General features: G+C 36.6%; 2 protein-coding genes across 2 annotated transcripts in view; one reads left to right on the top strand and one right to left on the bottom strand.

Moving 5' to 3' along the window:
- LOC144441260 (uncharacterized) overlaps positions 1–15,596 on the top strand; it is a 30,961-nt gene extending 15,365 nt beyond the window's left edge. Inside the window, exons 14-31 of the mRNA XM_078130820.1 lie at positions 903–1,025; positions 1,221–1,388; positions 2,264–2,428; positions 2,797–2,919; positions 3,347–3,514; positions 3,850–4,014; positions 5,137–5,259; positions 5,715–5,882; positions 6,420–6,524; positions 6,878–7,000; positions 7,392–7,559; positions 8,008–8,172; positions 8,830–10,878; positions 11,185–12,888; positions 13,172–13,283; positions 14,003–14,157; positions 14,734–14,851; positions 15,226–15,596. Coding sequence (XP_077986946.1) covers positions 903–1,025; positions 1,221–1,388; positions 2,264–2,428; positions 2,797–2,919; positions 3,347–3,514; positions 3,850–4,014; positions 5,137–5,259; positions 5,715–5,882; positions 6,420–6,524; positions 6,878–7,000; positions 7,392–7,559; positions 8,008–8,172; positions 8,830–10,878; positions 11,185–12,888; positions 13,172–13,283; positions 14,003–14,157; positions 14,734–14,851; positions 15,226–15,367 — 6,044 coding nt within the window. The 3' untranslated portion in view covers positions 15,368–15,596. The remainder of the gene's footprint in view (positions 1–902; positions 1,026–1,220; positions 1,389–2,263; positions 2,429–2,796; positions 2,920–3,346; positions 3,515–3,849; positions 4,015–5,136; positions 5,260–5,714; positions 5,883–6,419; positions 6,525–6,877; positions 7,001–7,391; positions 7,560–8,007; positions 8,173–8,829; positions 10,879–11,184; positions 12,889–13,171; positions 13,284–14,002; positions 14,158–14,733; positions 14,852–15,225) is intronic.
- Positions 15,597–17,740: 2,144 nt separating this feature from the next.
- LOC144441040 (uncharacterized) overlaps positions 17,741–19,216 on the bottom strand; it is a 7,350-nt gene continuing 5,874 nt past the window's right edge. The window contains exon 6 of the mRNA XM_078130550.1: positions 17,741–19,216. This exon is cut by the window's right edge and continues 129 nt beyond it. Coding sequence (XP_077986676.1) covers positions 19,105–19,216 — 112 coding nt within the window. The 3' untranslated portion in view covers positions 17,741–19,104.

Here is a 19,216-nt window from a genome sequence, read left to right as displayed (position 1 = left end):
AATCATAGACAAAATCAAGCATTGACTGCATATCTACTTCGTTGTCTGATATCAACGCAATGTCGTCAGCATAAAGCAGCAACGGCACATAATCTTCACCAATCTTGACACCTTTCTGCATTGATTTCAAGTCAGTTGCCAAGTCATTTATAAATAAACTAAACAAAGTGGGGGACAAGTTATCACCCTGACGAACTCCAATATTCGTTTCAAACCAATCCGTGTATAAAGAGTTGATTTTTACACAAGCATTAGTATTGTGATACATAGCTTTGATACTGTTGTACATCTTACCATCAACTCCGTTTACTAACAGTTTATACATTAAAGAGTCCCTGTTTACATAATCAAAAGCTTTCTTTAAATCGATAAAAGTAACAAATGTAGATAAACCATTGACTAATCTATTCCTTAAGATTGATGACAGAACAAAGATATGATCTTGACATGATCTATTTCTTCGAAATCCATTTTGTTCATCAACCAGGATATTATTGTCTTCGAGATAGCATAGCAATCGCGAGTTTAACAAGGCACTATACAACTTAGCTACAGAAGATTGTAGACTAATACCTCTGTAATTTAGTGGGATTCTGTTACATAAATAAATGTTCAAATCTTTGTGATAAGATATTCTTTTACACACACACGCGCGCACACACACACACACACACGCACACACAGACAGACAGACAGACAGACAGACAGACAGACAGACATACATACATACATACATACATACATACATGCATACATACATACATACGTACGTACGTACGTACGTACGTACGTACATACATACATACATACATACATACGTACGTACGTACAGACCTATGCAACCTATATAAGTAAAATGACATTAAAAAGCATTTGCTTCAATAACGTTTTGTGTTTCCAAGGTTTCCAGGGTGAATTCTGTGAGACCAACATCAATGAATGTGAGAGTAACCCGTGTTTGCATAATGGTGTATGTGTAGATGGCATTGCTGCCTATACTTGTCAGTGTCTCACTGGAAGTCTAGGTAAATCTAATTTATTAATAAATACATTTTAGATGTTCGTGAAAATAATTTTCTGTTGACTGAAGGAAAATGTGGTTTGTTGTTGCACACGTGCAGTGCTCTTACGGATTTCTCTAAGTACCATTGATTTATTGAAAAGAAAAACAAATATGTGAGGATATGTAATCCCCAAAATGTTCTTATTCTCTACACCAGGTACTAACTGTGAAATCAATGTAGATGAGTGTGCTTCAAGTCCATGTGTTAATGGTGGTACTTGTAGAGATCGCATTGGTGGCTACCAATGCATGTGTTCACATGGTTTCAACGGGACACACTGCCAAATCAACATTAACAAATGTGATCCGAATCCATGCATGAACGGTATGAATCTTTGCGAATAAATATGACTGTTAGGGAAATAGACTATTTGTGTTTCTCCCAATATAGTCTGTGCTTTTCTGTCTGTTTCCGTCCCTTCCATCTTTCTATGTGTATGTATGTATGTATGTATGTATGTATGTATGTATGTATGTATGTATGTATGTATGTACATCATAAAGTCACAAGTGGTTTGATCAAAGCTGGTTTAAATAGAAGGAATTCCAAATCCATCACCAAATATTGTAGTGTCAGCTCAATAATAGGTTCTTACAAAATTTGGAGATTGAGATGTAGGTACTATAACAACCAGATATCACGTGAACGTTTGTCATAAGTGACCAAGAGAAACTCGTTCACTAGTCAGTATGATTTCCTGCAAGGTATTGTGTGTGTATTCTGTAAAGGAATTATGTAAATACTTTACCTGTACATGCTATGTTCATGTAAGTTGGAAATAAAAGAATTTGATATGCCTGCCTGCCTGCCTGCCTGTCTGTCTGTCTGTCTGTCTATCTGTCTGTGTATCTGCCTGACCGTCTTTTCCCTTTCTCTGTATCACCCATTCTTTTTATTGTGCCACAGAATCATTGATTAAGTTTGTTGGGCGACAACTGTGGCCACAAGTGTTGAAACAAAAACTATCATGACCAACTGAAAAGCATTTAATTTAGTTCAGTCAAGTCTCCACAGATGTATAAACACATGGGATACATTACTTGAATATCCACTCTCCATCAGTTATAGGAGGAACAATTAGGGATCGGAGGCTGTAAGTTAATTATCTGTATTATGTCAACAATTGTCCTTAGAAGGCACTCATCAAAGTTCGTTAACAACTCTTGCTATATATTCACTAATTTGATTGTATTCGGTAGGTGGTACTTGCAGTGACGTCATCGACGGAGTTGAATGCGCATGTGTCGACGGATTTACAGGCAGCTACTGTCGAATCGATATAAATGAATGTGTAAGTTTTCCATGTGCTAATGGTGGAATTTGTCAAGATTTGGTCAACACCTACAGATGTCAGTGTCCTCCAGGTGAGTGAACTTCATCACAAATTGAAGTTTGTTAATATCCTGCATATATTCCTTTAGTACAAATACCTCATAAACCTTCAAATTCTCATTAAAATGTAAATTTCTGATTACAATTCATTTCAGGGAAAGGTTGATCAGTTTGAATTTCTGTGCTCTACATTCCAGCAGTATGTGTTCCATTGTACATATTATATCATATATGAAATCGGAAATATTATTGTTTAGTTAGTTTGTATTATCTTTCTATATGTCATGTTTCATCTATATCTTGTACTGTCGTCATTATCTCTTTTTATCACATCCTCTTATAATTTTCCTCAGTATTATCTCCCATAGTAATTATGGCATTATAATCTTTTTGTCTGCAGGCTTCACGGGAGAGAACTGTGAGATAAACATCAATGAATGTAGCAGTGGGCCATGTCTTAATGGTGCTACGTGTATAGATGCTATCAACAATTACACGTGTGTATGCGCCCCAGGCTGGCAAAGTAAGATATAGTATATCTCAATAACTATACATGTATGTGCGCCCCAGGCTGGCAAGTAAGATATAGTATATCTCAATAACTACACATGTGTGTGCTCCCCAGGCTGGTAAAGTAAGATAAAGTATATTTCAATAACTATACATGTGTGCTCACCAGGCTGGCAAAGTAAGATATAGTATATTTCAATAACTATACATGTGTGCTCACCAGGCTGGTAAAGTAAGATATAGTATATTTCAATAACTATACATGTGTGAGCTCCCCAGGCTGGTAAAGTAAAATAAATGTGTCAGTATCTACACATTTGTGGGATTGCTGTGTTTGTTGTAGTGTGCAGCAACATGGTCACATGTCAAAATAAAATTAACAACATATCTATATCTGCATGATATAGATTAGTCTGCAGTTATATTTCTTATTGTTTTAGACCGGAATTGTGATATCAATATTGACGAATGTGAATCATCCCCCTGTCAAAATGGCGCCCAATGCATCGATGACGTCAACGGTTATGAATGCCGTTGTATGATTGGCTATTCCGGTGTACACTGTGAAATTGACATCGATGAGTGCATGTCAGGGCCATGCCAAAATGGTAGGTGAATAATTTCACTAAATTTGAATATGATCATTCAATACAATAATTAACTTTTATGATATAATAACAGTAAATGTTGTAAAGTATATTTTTCTGTCTTCAAAGTGACACACAGTAAACATAATATTGTTCAATTCATGAGTTACTACTATTTCAGTATGTTGATAATCTGCATTACTGTTACTTTCTGTACGTTAGAAACAACATGGATTTTAATTCTTTTGTCACTTTTACAAAGTTCATAAGATTAGTTTTTTCAATGTTTATGACGTCATAAGTGAAACAGTTACTAGTATATATCATATTAACGAACTGGAAATGGTTACTTTCAGGTGCAACTTGCACAGATGGTATCGACGCTGTGAAGTGTACATGTCGCCTGGGATTCATAGGTGACTTTTGTGAGACAGATATTGACGAGTGTGAAAGTTCTCCGTGTCAACATAGGTCCACGTGTGTCGATGAGGAGAATGGCTATTCATGTATATGTGACATAGGTGAGTTACAGCCGGTTTCAAGGTACAGTTCACCGGATCTATTTTATACTACCATGCAAAAACCAATAAGAAACAAGATCGCAAATTCTTATAATATATTGTCTGTTATTTAATAAACCATTTAAACGTACTGCAACTAGCGGGCGCCAATGTTTAATCTCTGCATTTGATGACTGCATGGTGGCACATTAGTTTTATTTCATTCAGACAAAATGACCCAAGAAACTCTGTTCATTCAATGTTGCTATCTTAAAGTGCAGCATGTGCAGTCTCTTATTGGTTTCTGCATGGTTGTATCAAACAGAGCCGGTGAACGGTAACCCCATTATAAACGGGTTATAAGTAAAACTTGGAATATGTAAACAAATAGTATGGCGCGTTTCTGACAAATTTTTAAAAGAAATGTGACGTAAAGAATAGTTCTGTTTGTTTTCTCTACTTTCCCACAACGCAGATGTCTGGGGTTTTTTTTAGCAATTGTCATCTTTAGCTGACAGACTGACACTTCAAAGTTTGGGACTGGACACAATCACAGGCGGGGGGAAGCCAGTGTTTTGGGCAGAGGGTCAATGTTTTTGTGCAGTGCTATTTTGGTCACATATATTCCAATGACACAAGAGAGAAAGAGTCGGCAATCTACAAAGTCTTGAGGAGGGTCAGTTTCATCCATGCACAGAACCTATGGACCCCCTCCCTGTAATTCGTAGCCAGTCCCTTAAAGTCTTTTGAAGACATTGTAATTTGCAGTTAGCCACAGTGCAAGTCTGACACCATCTTGCTAAATGACAAAATAAATGGAGAGTGGTATTATAATAGTGAATTTACTTTCCAATGTTAGTTGAGTTGACTGGTTCAGCAACGATTGGTTGTAAACGGATTTACGAAATATCACAATCCTAAATTGATAGCTTTATTTTCAGATCATCTATCTCAGAAACCTTTTAAAATGAAGAAAACGTTAAAATGCATAAAACAAACATAAAAAATACACTGTCAGATGTTGAAAGCAAAGTGCTCTTAATCAACATTTACATTTTGTTTGCCTATTGTATATCAATACCAATATCAATAAAAGTAAGATTCTCGAGTTCATATTTTTGTTCACTTCATTGTCTTTGGCAGGTTATGAGGGAGTACACTGTGATATCGAAATTGATGAATGTGCCAGCCTACCGTGTCAAAATGAAGGATTATGTCAAGACATATTCAATGGCTTTATCTGTCAATGTCAACCTGGGTTTACCGGTAGGGAAGTGTAATAAAGTTGATAAAATAATCTATATCTTGCGAGTTTGCAGTCGAATACGTCTAAATATATAACCAATACATAACACTGCTTTAAGGTTATGGGGTCGTTACATCAAAATGTGAATTTCTTTGAAAAACACTTTCGATTATTTTCATTGCAAGAATATACCCGTGCCTAACTCTCCTCACCCATCCCATACAACACATATTGTGTATTGCAAACTCGCAAGATTGATAATTGTATATTATACTAGGACAGCCAGCTTGATTCAAAATGACTAAAGTATTGTGAATTGCTGTCTGTTGACAGAGTACTGGACAGGATACATGGAGTCATAAAGCATGCTTCTGATAGGAGACTTTTACCCTTTGTTGGGTTGTACTCAGCAGGACGTCTGATCCGTACTGTATGTTAGATGATTCAAACTGACTTTAGCACCATTAACCTGCAGGTAGCACGTGTAACATTGATATTTATGAATGTTCCTCTGCACCCTGTCTGAATGGTGCTCTATGTGTGGATGGTATCAACAGTTACAATTGTTCGTGTAATGACGGCTATAGTGGGGTGTACTGCGAAGTCAACGTGGATGAATGTCTATCAGAGCCATGTTTAAACAGTAAGTTTTACATTATGGATGAATGTCTATCAGAGCCATGTTTAAACAGTAAGTTTTACATTACCATAAGATAGATAACGAGGTTAGTATCATCTTAGATCACTAAAAGGCCTGGTAGTCAGAGATATTATGTAAGGCTTATATGACAACATCTATTCAGCAAGATGCAATTTTTGGAAGGAATGAAATATGCTGTGCTTGTTAACTTGGTTTTATTTAAATGGGGGCAGGAAAGCCTTGATTGCTATGGAGTTAAAACTGAACTCTTGTCAAAACCATGTGCAAGCTTAAAGTACGGTGATGTATATGTGTACTAAGTACAAACCCACGTTTAATCTTCATGAGTGCTTGTTGACATACATTCAACATATGAACAAAGTCACTTCTGAATCAGTAAATATTATAATGTGTGAGACGAATGAGACGTTTCAACATTTCACTATCACCAAGTGTGCCAACAAAGCATATTGAAGTTATTGTGAATTGTCATCTAAATACAGTAGCAACCAGTAATTGTTGACACCTGTGTACTTTCAGATGGAACGTGTATCGATAGAGTAAATGGTGTCACATGTAGATGTACCAGTGCATATGGCGGTGCTTTGTGTGATGTCGAAATCGACGAATGTAGCAGTAATCCTTGTAAAAACGGCGGCATATGTGTGGATCACCTTAATATGTATACATGTGAATGTTTATCAGGTACACAATTATACTTATCAATAGATTTTATAGAAATTTTACACACAACAGTGGTTCAATGTATCTTTATAGGGATATCACTAATATCAAAGGCCCGAAAATAGATTATTCAAATGAGAAGGGCGACAAAAGGACCATATGCCGATGCTTGTGGTGGACAATGAATATACAAATTTACCAGAGTTTATCTCTTTATTACAAAGGTCAGGATTGATTCCTTTTATGTAATACCGGTAAGAATGAAAAGATATACTTGAACGTTTTCTGCTTCTTCCATTGTCATCAATACACAGGCTATGCTGGCAATATGTGTGAAGTTGACTTCAATGAATGTCAAAGTAACCCGTGCAAAAATGGTGGCAAATGTGTTGACGAATTAGATCGCTATCTCTGCGCATGTCCAGACGGCTTTGCTGGTGAGTATGGTTGAAGTCTTTTACATCGTAAGATTTGAAAACCGTCTTTCAATGAGTTTTATTGCTAGTTGAAATGACATTCTGGTTGTCGGGTAATTGATTCTAATATTTATTTGAAACGTTTGCTGGTATTTTATTAAAGAAAAGTCAACGCCATTCTCAGTTAAATCAAGAAAACAAATCAGAAATCACCGTACGAATTTTAAATTATATTCAATCATTTCGAAAGGAACAGAAACAAACTGTCATATGGAGAGACAAGAAGTTGGATTGTTAGGGAAATTAGTCCTCGAGATGGGGATTAAACTCAGCTGTTATCACACTCTAATATAATACAATGATATTCAGTTATTATGTCTCCCTAGTTCTAGTTACACTGTTTATTTTACAGGAAGTTTATGTGAAATTGATATATTTGAGTGCAGTTCTATCCCATGTCAAAGTGGTGGTGTCTGTATTGACGGTATCAATACATATGAGTGTCTATGTTTTCCTGGCTACGAAGGTGAACAATGTCAAACTAATATTGATGAGTGTAAAATAAGCCCTTGTTTGAATGGTAAGATATTCTTATTGTACTTCAAACCTTTGCTATTAGAAACATCTATTTTAGATCTACACGTTGTTTTTCAGATGTTACCAGTACTATGATTTACTTCCCACTTCCAAAATCACCGTCGTCGGTATTTTGGTGAAAACTTTTCATTTTTTTCATCTAATATTATTATATTAATGCAATCCTTCAAATTTTCAGATTTTAAACTCACCCAACTACATGAGAAATCAGTATACCAGTGAAAGTGATTCTGCAAACGAATTTAAGTCTAAAGATCAAATACATGCAAAGCCCAGAGCCTTAAACTATCTAGCTTGACAATGTCGTTCGCCCTAATATGTGAGCAAACAATAATGTCAAGCCAGACAGTCAAGTCTCTGAACTAGAACATATTGCTGCGCCGATGTATGTTTGCCTTAAAATGTAAAACAGCTAAATTTTGTATTTCCAGGTGCAAACTGTACTGATGGAATCAATGTCGTGATATGTACATGTGCACCTGGGTATACAGGTTTATTTTGTGAGCTTGAATATGATGAGTGTCAGAGCAGTCCTTGCCAAAATGGCGGTACCTGTCAAGATTTGTTTAATGGCTACCACTGCGAATGTGTACCAGGTAGGTGAAAATGAATATTACAACTTAGTCAACTTAGCTTGGAATATAAGTACCTAAAACTAACAAAATCCACACTAAAATGAAATTATCAAAATAAAGCTACTTTGATAACTATCAATTATGGGCAACTGAAAACCTTATAAATCGTTTTTACTAGAATTGAGACGTGTCTGATTTTGATGTTGTCTAATTATACATCTCAGAGAAAGTATATTATTTCTTCAATGTAATATTCGATGGTCAAGATCCTTATATCTTCAGTAAATCAATACATATATTTATCACTGATGTTGTTGCATGTCAGTATTAAAGCTCAGAGGTCTTCTGGTGTATGACCGGTTGGGGCTCCACACTACGAAATCCCAGTCCGTAACTAAGGACGCTCACGCAAAACTTTGCATGATTTACGTAGGACTTGTCCTCCACAGTTAGCCCTTGTTGTATGCAAATAAGTCTAATTAAATATAATAGTCCGAAACTGGGATGAGTAAAAGCTTACACGCTAATTATTGTGATTGTGAAACATTGTATCGTGTTCTCAACAAACAATAAATACTTCAACCGACATGCGCACCAGACGACCACTGTCCTTTAACTGTTGACGTTTTCTTAATGGTTTACTATACTATTTACACTGTATATACATTACTTATGCAGGTCACAACGGAACGCATTGCCAGGTTAACATTGATGAATGTGCCAGTGATCCATGCCGTAATGGTGGTACTTGTTACGATTTACTCAATGACTATCTCTGTGTTTGTCCAACTGGCTGGGACGACAAAAATTGTTCCTCTGACATCAATGAATGTAACAGCAACCCTTGTCAAAATAACGGAACTTGCTTCGATCTGCTTGGTCAGTTTATATGTTCGTGTGTTCCCACCTTCACTGGGTTAACCTGTGAAACAGAGATCGATGTTTGTGGGAGCAATCCTTGTAAAAACGACGGTACATGCACGGCCAATTTGTTGACATATACATGTCAATGTGATGTGGGGTTTATTGGAACAAATTGTGAAATAAATATTGACGACTGCAATCCTAACCCGTGTTTACATAGTGGGTTGTGTATCGACCTTACTGGTACATTCTACTGTGACTGTGAGGCTGGATATGTTGGACGAAACTGCGAGTATGACATTAATGAGTGTGAAATGAAACAACCATGTCGAAATGATGCTGTCTGCACGGACCTGGTCAACGACTACGCATGTACATGTGTTGCTGGGTGGGGTGGAAAAGACTGCGATATTGATATCAATGAATGCAATAGTAGTCCTTGTTTAAACAAAGGTGCCTGCATTGACCAATTGAATGGATATTCATGTACTTGCGCTGATGGTTTTGCTGGTGAAGTTTGTGAAATTAACGTAAACGAATGTGAAGTTGCCAACTGTCAAAATGGAGGGCAGTGCGTTGATTTGATCAATGATTTTAGTTGTGAATGCCAGGATGGCTTTACAGGTAGATATTGTGAAATTGACATAAACGAATGTCAAAGTTCACCATGCCGATTTGGCGCTTGTTACGATGGACTGAACAGTTATCGATGTGACTGTATTGCTGGATTCACTGGACACAACTGTGACGTAAACATTGATGAGTGTGCAAGTCAGCCATGTTTGAATAATGGCACGTGTCTTGATGAACTCGATAGATATGAATGTATTTGTCAGCCTGGTTTCATTGGTTTTCACTGCGACAAAGACGAGGATGAGTGTCGGTCCTCACCCTGTCTCAATGGAGGTCAATGCATCAACCACATCAACGACTTCTCTTGCGACTGTCCACCGGGTTTTACCGGGAAAACTTGCGCCATCAACGTCAACGAATGTGCATCAAACCCCTGTCGATACAACAGTACCTGTGTGGACATGATAGACGATTATGCTTGTTTATGCGAGTCTGGCTATACTGGAAAGAACTGTGAACTTGACTTTGATGAATGCGTCAGCCACCCTTGTCTGAATGGTGGATCTTGCCTGGATGCAGTAAACTCATACACTTGTGTATGTCATGATGGATTCCATGGTTACATCTGTCAGTTGAATATTGATGATTGTGATCCAAACCCTTGTCTTAATGATGCCGTATGCCATGATCTCATCAACGACTTTGAATGTAGTTGTCCTGCTGGATTTGCAGGTAAACTATGCGAGGTTAACATAGATGAATGTTGGTCCTATCCATGCAGGAACAATGCAACCTGTCAGGATTTGGTAAATAATTACCTATGTGTCTGTACTCCCGGATTTGAAGGGATTGACTGCCACATCAACATAGATGATTGCTCTAGCAATCCATGTATGAATGCTGGTACATGCCTTGATAACATCAATTACTATACATGTGAATGCAGACCTGGCTTTACTGGAGTAATGTGCGAAACTAACATTGACGACTGCAGTCCTGTACCATGTGATAATGGAGGCACGTGTATCGATTCTATCAACGATTTCTCATGTCTCTGTAGGCCGGGCTTCGTCGGGAAAACTTGCTCCAGTAACTTCAATAATTGCAAGCCCAATCCATGTCGACACAATGGTACCTGTATTGACAGTATCAATGACTACACGTGTCTTTGTCCAGAAGGCTTTACAGGGAAAGATTGCCATGTCAATATCAATGAGTGTGCTAGTAACCCATGTGTTCATGGAACCTGTCTGGACAGTATTAGTAGTTTTACATGCATATGTGTTCCAGGTAAATATCTGCCTAAATTTACTCTGAGTATCGATGTTGTGGCCTTAATAAAGACCTTGCCTAACTCTAGAGAGTTGTAATGGCGTTTACGTAAACATGTATTCCTGGCAAACGTCATACTGTACAGTGCGTTTGTATATTTACTATAATGTTCTGTTGAATATGTATTCAACGAGTAAAGACTAGTATTAAAGAGTTTAGTAAACCAACATTGTCTATTTTTTCATCAGTCAATTTAGCTCTCTATTTATGTATTTACAATGCAAAGGCCATTGACACTAATTCTTTACCACATTATCTTCTCAGGTTATGAAGGGCCTCGTTGTGAGACTGACATAGATGAATGTGAAAGCCAACCATGTCAACATGGCGGCACTTGTACAGACCAAATTGCAGATTATCACTGCGCATGCGCGTTGGGTCACGAGGGACATAACTGTGAATATTACATTGATAACTGTGCTTCACAACCATGCAGAAATGACGGTACCTGTCAGAGTCAGGATTATGGGTACGGGTGTATTTGTGCCCTTGGGTATACGGGAACACACTGTGAAATCAATATAAATGAATGTGGCAGTAATCCATGTATCCACGGTGGCTTATGTGTCGATGATGTTGATCTCTTCCATTGCGTCTGCCCACCTGGTTACACCGGAGCCAGATGTGAGGGTGACGTAGACGATTGCGATGGTAGTCCTTGTGAGAATGCTGGATTTTGTGAAGATCGTCCAAACGATTTCTTTTGTCACTGTTTGCCAGGCTATACTGGTAAAACTTGCCATGTAGAAGTCGACGAGTGTGCATCAGGTCCTTGTGTGAATAACGGTTTCTGTGAGGATGCAGTTAATGATTATACATGTCGGTGTCCCCCTGGCTATGGTGGTAAAAACTGTGAAATGAATGTAAATGAATGTGCTAGCAGTCCTTGTCAAAATGGTGGTGCTTGTATTGATCAGTTGAATGTATTTAAGTGTATATGTAAGAACGGCTTTGAGGGCCAATTTTGTGAAGCCAATGTGGATGACTGTGTAGCTTTGCCGTGTTTGCACGGTGGTCAGTGTATAGATGGATTGGGTGATTTCATCTGCCAATGCCCACAAGGTTTTGTTGGTAAGACGTGCGACATCAATATCGACGAATGTGTATCTCAACCTTGCCGACATGGGGCAACATGTCTTGACCGTGGAAATGGTTATTTCTGTCAGTGTACACCCGGTTACTATGGAGATTGGTGTGAACTAAATATTGATGAGTGTTCTAGTTCGCCTTGTGCTAATGGTGGCATCTGTCTCGATGGAATCAATCAATATGAATGTGTTTGTACCGCTGGGCATACTGGGACAAACTGTGAACAACTGATCAGCTACTGTGCTAGATTACCATGTTTAAACAGAGGTACATGTTCCGATTTACCCTATGACTTTACATGTAGTTGTCTCCCAGGATTCACTGGACGTGTTTGTGAGATTGATATAGATGAGTGTCTGTCTGCACCCTGTATCTATGGCATGTGTATTGATGAGGTAGATAGTTACCGTTGTCGCTGTGGTCCTGGTTTCGATGGTAAATACTGTGAACGCAACATCAATGATTGTGTTGATCGACCGTGTTATAATAATGGTATATGTGTGGATCAAGTCAGTGGTTACACATGTGTGTGTACGAGTGAGTATACTGGGTTTAGATGCGATAGTCTTATCACGTGCATCGACGCACCATGCCAGTTTGACGGAGAGTGTGTACAGGAAGGAAACGACTTTGTCTGCGTGTGTCCACCAGGATTAACGGGACGCTTCTGTGAGTCAAATATTGATGAGTGTGTATCTGATCCTTGTCTTCACTGTGGTAAATGTGTAGATGGTCTTGGCGGCTACAATTGTCGCTGTATGCGAGGTTACACTGGAAGCTATTGTGAAACTATGATAGACCATTGTGATAGTACACCATGCTTCAACGATGGTACCTGTATTAAAGAAATCAACGGCTATGCATGTATATGCCCACAAGGTAATAAACTTACAAGATTGTTTTGCTTTTTTGGCTAACCAATTGAACCTTGCACGAACTTTTCATGTGTGTCACTAATAAATTTTTCATGATTATGTTATTTCACTGTCAGTTGTTTACTCAACTGTAATGTAAGGTTGTCCTGTTGATATGGAACACACTGCCTACCCTTGTCATGAATTACAATGAAGGGAAGCAGAAAGGGAGAGAGAGAGAGAGAGAGAGAGAGAGAAACAAGTTTTTAATTTTGTTAATTATGGGATATTTCTCTGACTTTTCATAGGTACTGAAGGTGACTTGTGTAATATCAAAGAGTGTTCAGATAGCAAAGCTAACTATTGTCACAGTGGTGGTACGTGTTTGTATGATGCCGCCATAGGACAAGTATTATGCAGGTAATACAGAGCCAGTTGATAACTTCTCGTAACGTATACCTAGACCAAGTTACTCCCAAGTAGTTGTTACTTTGTTTATTAGTCATTGTTCCTCTCTGGTGACGACAATAACCACAAAGTCAACATAAGATGAACGTTGACATCGAACAAACCAATAACTTTTGTCACCACCATTACATGCTAAAACCTGTACACTAATGTGTTGTATTGTATTGTATTGTATTGGACTGGATACTGTTGTTGTCCAACATACACATGACCACACACTAGCAATGCCATCGTGTTTTCAGGAGTATACCATACTCAAGCCAAGTTATTTTCTTTGAACAGAAAATATGGATTATATACCCTGGTCTTGCTATGTTACGACAACCCGTGCTCGAAATAAGAGTGAAAACGTTTCAAATTGCCATTATTTTTCCAGTTTTTTCATAAATTATGCTTGGGGAGGTATAATTTTATTTTATTCTCCAATATTTTTCTTTATTCAGCCAGAAATACTCGTGACCTCGTCTAGCGACTCATAGTCTTAGGTCACTCGTATTTTCCTTGGCTGAACGAAGAAAAGTATTTGGGAATAATACCTAATTGTCGTCAAAGACTTATTGAGAGAGATTCTTACTTTACAAAGTTGAATTGTTTGTTTGTGATACCATTTTAACATTTTGAAACCCTTTAACTTCACCGAATTTGTACTTTATCATGATCCTACTATTTAGATGCATGGAAGGATATACTGGCAAGCAGTGTGACTATAGGGATGTGGACATCGATATTGCTGTGAGAGTTGTAAATTACTGCGCCAGTAGTCCTTGTGAAAATAGTGCCAAATGTAGCAATGAAATCCATGGGTTTGTGTGTCACTGTCCAGAAGGTGAGGTGATAGCTCACAACATACAAATTCACGTTTTCCATTTTGTGTGATAAATTCAAATTTAGGTGACTGAGGCGTTGACGTTCAGATATTGCAGACGGGGGAATTTTTCTTCTTTTTGGTTCAGAGGTCGTAATACCATATGTATACGTTAAACGTTGGACCACCTGAATGTGACGAATAGAGTCGTCGTTTAAAAATGACAGTTTAAATACAGCTTGAGGTTACCGAACTTAGCATTGTCGTTCAGTACGGTAACGTTTGAATACAAATTGACATTTACTGAATTTATATTTCGTTCATTATTAGAATGGTGTTGTAATACAGAAATACCATTGCTTTCATTAGATCGAATTAAACTTTTGTTCTAAGCACAAACTTTCAAATTTTTACCTGAGTCGAGATAAAAATGTTAAGTACAAGTACAATGGTTTACCAGCAAAGATGCATTTTCATTTAAAAGACTTGCTTTCATGTAAAGTTGTCACTGTATTAATTTGAACCCTGTACATTATGATTGATTCACGTACATTTCAAATGACATCATGTGATTCACGTTGTTGTTTTGGTTTCAAGGATTCACCGGCAGGTTTTGTGAGAAACGACTTTGTCCAGGTCTTGACACAGCTTACTGTAAGAATGGAGGATTTTGTTATATTCAGGGTATAGAAAGTCAGCCTACTAAACAATGCGAGTAAGTAGTTTACATTCTACACACATTCATTGCAGCAACTTTAGGAGTAGCCTACGGTTTATCAATATTCCAAGAAGCTATTTATTAATTAATAATACAAAGTCAAGCTGGGTAGCAGAGGAAGCTGGGTAGCAGAGGAAGCTGTTCTGAATTTAAAATTACCCCAAAACAACTGAGCTAGGTGATTATCGCCACAAATCAAAGGCGCCGCTATCGCCCAGTTGTGTAATCTACCTCATACAACAACAATAGTTTTAGTTTGAGTTTATCTTAGTTTACCTTTACCTTGAGCTAGTATTCCATCATATTGTAGTAAGTAATGGCCTGTACATGTGTTGAATAACCACTCTAATTGTAAATTATCTTTACAACAGGTGTGCCGCAGGCTACACTGGAGAACTTTGTGAAGAAGAGACCAGAATTGAAGTCGATATTGAGGTCTTCCTTGAATCGCGGCAGAAAACTCCAGTAACCAAAAACGTTCATGAAAACCCAGAAACTCCAGATATTGTTTAAATTCTACTAACGTCCGTACACTATCCGTATATTAGTATCTTCTTTGCCTTCACATCATAATTTGGTATTTTACAGAGACTTATTTAATCAGTTTTTGAAAAAAATCAAACTATTTCATCTTTTTCAAACCTTACCAATTTGAAACGTTGATATTGACTTTAGGATACAGTATGCTGTATAAGCTGAAATTCTTTCTCCTAATAACGTTCACGAGAATCGTATATCAGACAAGACAATAGTATTTTCCTTATTAAGTATTTTGTATAGATTTTTATACTCAAATATTAAAGTTTCAGAATAATATGCTGTTGTAAAGAGCGTGGGTTATTAGAATATTGAATTGAATCATAGACTCCACCCACCCACGTGGGTGGGTGGGTGGAGGGTCTATGATTGAATACAAATTAAGATAATGAATGAAGTAAATGGTTTTTGGATTGAATTGTGGTAGCAAAACTCAACATGATCAGACCTTCCCAGGTTAATACATTTTCCAACCGCAATACTGATCATCTGTATAAAACTTAACTTGAAGTTGAATAGAGAATAAAATCAGCAGAAGTTCAATAGCTTCAATGAGACCTTCCGACGATTGAGGGCGGGCTGTTGAAATTAATCCATCAACCAGCCACAGTTGTTAGTTTACCACATAGTATCAACTTTAAGGCCTGTACGCACTGGGAGTACAATTATATATATATATATATATATATATATATATATATATATATATATATATATATATATATATATATATATATATATATATATATATATATATATATATATATATATAACTCGGTGAGTATCAATCTGCTAAGACAGTGCTCTATACCGCAGTGGCAGAGCGCAATAGTTTTGGTAGTACACACGCATATATATATATATATATATATATATATATATATATATATATATATATATATATATATATATATATATATATATATATATATATATATATATATATATATATATATATATATCAATGAATGTCTCAACAACTTCAAGGGCTATCATTTGGTCGACTAAGTCTCACTCTTGCGTCTCAAATTATCTTTATATTTCGATAATTGTTTGACTGAGTACATAGAAACAATTTTAACCCCTTGAATTCTAATTGTAATTTAAGTAAGTGTTTCACACATTATAAAATAGTTGCTTAAAGTATATTGACACATAAGTATATATGTGTATATGCAGGCCTATCTAGAGATAAACGGAGAGCTGTTTTTTTTCATCTTGAGGTAAGGTATACTACTACCAAAGTGCACATAGTCCGTGTTTCACTTTTTGGATACATAGTTTTACTGAAGGTGATCATTGGTCATGGCAGGTCGTAGACTCTCTAGCCAAGTTACTCCTCTAAGATAACCTACTACTCTGATTTTATCAGAATAATTTGATTTCAATCTACGGGTGGTGGCTCATTTTCGGAAACGAGATCTTTGTTGTGCAGACAGTTTCCTACATGTTTTTGTCAAAGTGGAGACACTTGCGTCAGTCGTTGGAGACTCGCAGAGATGTTTTAATGATGTTGTGATAACATTGTGTAGTTCTATGTAGTTTGGCTCTAGGAGAGATGCACATTTCTTTACATATGCAAATTATGATATTTCCGTAAAAAAATTCCAACTGTAATTACCATGGCAACCAATAGAACTGCTGTTCTAAGAATGTTTTGCCCAGGATTCAACTCAATAATGACACAGTGTGACTACCTCAGGTTCAAATCATCATCGGGGAAACATCAAATGTTTAATTCTCCTTGATAAGGAACATATCATATATGTTAAAGAGAATGTGGTTGAGAATTGTTAATTACTGCGTGTATTTCAAATCAAACAAGCATACATACATACATACATACATACATACATACATACATACATACATACATACATACATACATACATACATACATACATACATACATACAGACATACATACATACATACATACATACATACATACATACATACATACATACATACATACATACACACATACATACACACAGACATACATACATACATACAGACATACATACATACATACATACATACAGACATACATACATACATACATACATACATACATACATACAGACATACATACATACATACATACATACATACATACATACATACAGACATACATACATACATACACACACACACATACATACATACATACATACATACATACATACATACATACACACATACATACATACATACATACAGACATACATACATACATACAGACATACATACATACATACATACAGACATACATACATACATACATACATACATACATACAGACATACATACATACATACATACATACATACATACATACATACACACACACACACACACACGAATTTTGAATTGCAAATACGGAAAGTTAGCTTTTCAAATTTTCAAAACGCTTTGAGGTACGTCTTCTGGTTTTAGATTGGGCAATACACATATGTTTTGGCAAGTTATGTTCATTAAGATATTTGCGTAGATGCTGTCTTGAATTTATCTGTGCTCAGTCTGCTTGGGGATTTGGAATTTTAGTTTATTAGTACGTTGTACATTGGCTAGTCACAGTACATAAAAAAATGTACACTCCCAAACGTCCACGTCTTGCATCAGTTGTGGTTGGACAGTGAACTATAGATGGCGCACTTTACATGTGTGTGGACTGTGTGCCAGGTGTAGTGACACAAATAATTATTTACTACTACATCTATGGGTGCATCGCTTGCCAGATATAAATCATAAGTACGGGTGGAAGAGTGTGTTAGTCATTCAGTGTTCAATTTACAACTGTAGACATGGAAGCATTGACGAATGTTACAAACAAGGAAAGTAAACAACTTAATTGGACTAATAACTAAATGATATTCCAAGTGTTATTAATCCAATTCAGTTGTTTACTTTCCCTGCTGTTTGCAGCTCGTCAATGCTTGCCTGTCGCCGATTGAATTAATTTTCCGACAAGATTAAGACCAGAAGACCAGATTAAATATGAACTGAACGTGCTGGCGAAGATTAGTTTCTCAAGTCTAGAGGAAAAAGCTAAATTAAATGTTGTTACCAACTATACTAAACACAAACATTTCTTCAAACTGTATTACACAATGCTTAGCATTTATCTGTACCCTTTTCTGTCATTAAAACGAGTTATTCTTTAAAGTGGCCATATGGATGAGAATTTGGTATGTATTTTGGATTTTTACTTGATAAAGTAACTTTACTATATTTTTCTAGTTGAAAAATTTATGTGAAACAGCATATACCAAGCTCGTGTTTGTAATTCAATAAATTGTAAACAATTAAAGTGTGTGAATGTTTGTATGTATAATAACAACATTTTTACACACTTTTTTTAGCTTTTAGCAATTTATTGAATTACAAACATGGACTTTGCTTTTTTCAAATAGGAAAACATGTTAAAGTTGTTTTTATAGATCAAAAATAAAACACATTTGTCACCTATATGGCTGCTTTCAGTACGTGAATAATGGGAACAAATATAGTAATCACTGCTTAAGCTAGGCTACTCAATATGCATATGTTTCTTAAAGAATATGAGAACTGGGTATAAAATGAATATTATTAACACAACTGAACTGAGGGTCAGTAGTGTTATAGCCTTGACAATGTGTCTATCCATGTGTCTTTCTGATATTTTACACAGCTAGCTTAGTGATATGTACAGATGTCATCCTGCTGTTCTAATCAGTTGATCCTCTGAACAATCTCTGGTGCACTGCCCAAATTTGATGGTGGAGGTGGTTGGGTCAATGACTTCAATCGGTTCACGAGTTTCTGGAAATCCATCGGCCAATGG

Source organism: Glandiceps talaboti, chromosome 10 (genome assembly GCF_964340395.1).
Source record: "Glandiceps talaboti chromosome 10, keGlaTala1.1, whole genome shotgun sequence".
Taxonomy (NCBI): domain Eukaryota; kingdom Metazoa; phylum Hemichordata; class Enteropneusta; family Spengelidae; genus Glandiceps; species Glandiceps talaboti.
The sequence above is the reverse complement of the archived record's forward strand: the minus strand, read 5'-3'. Positions and strand labels throughout refer to the sequence as shown.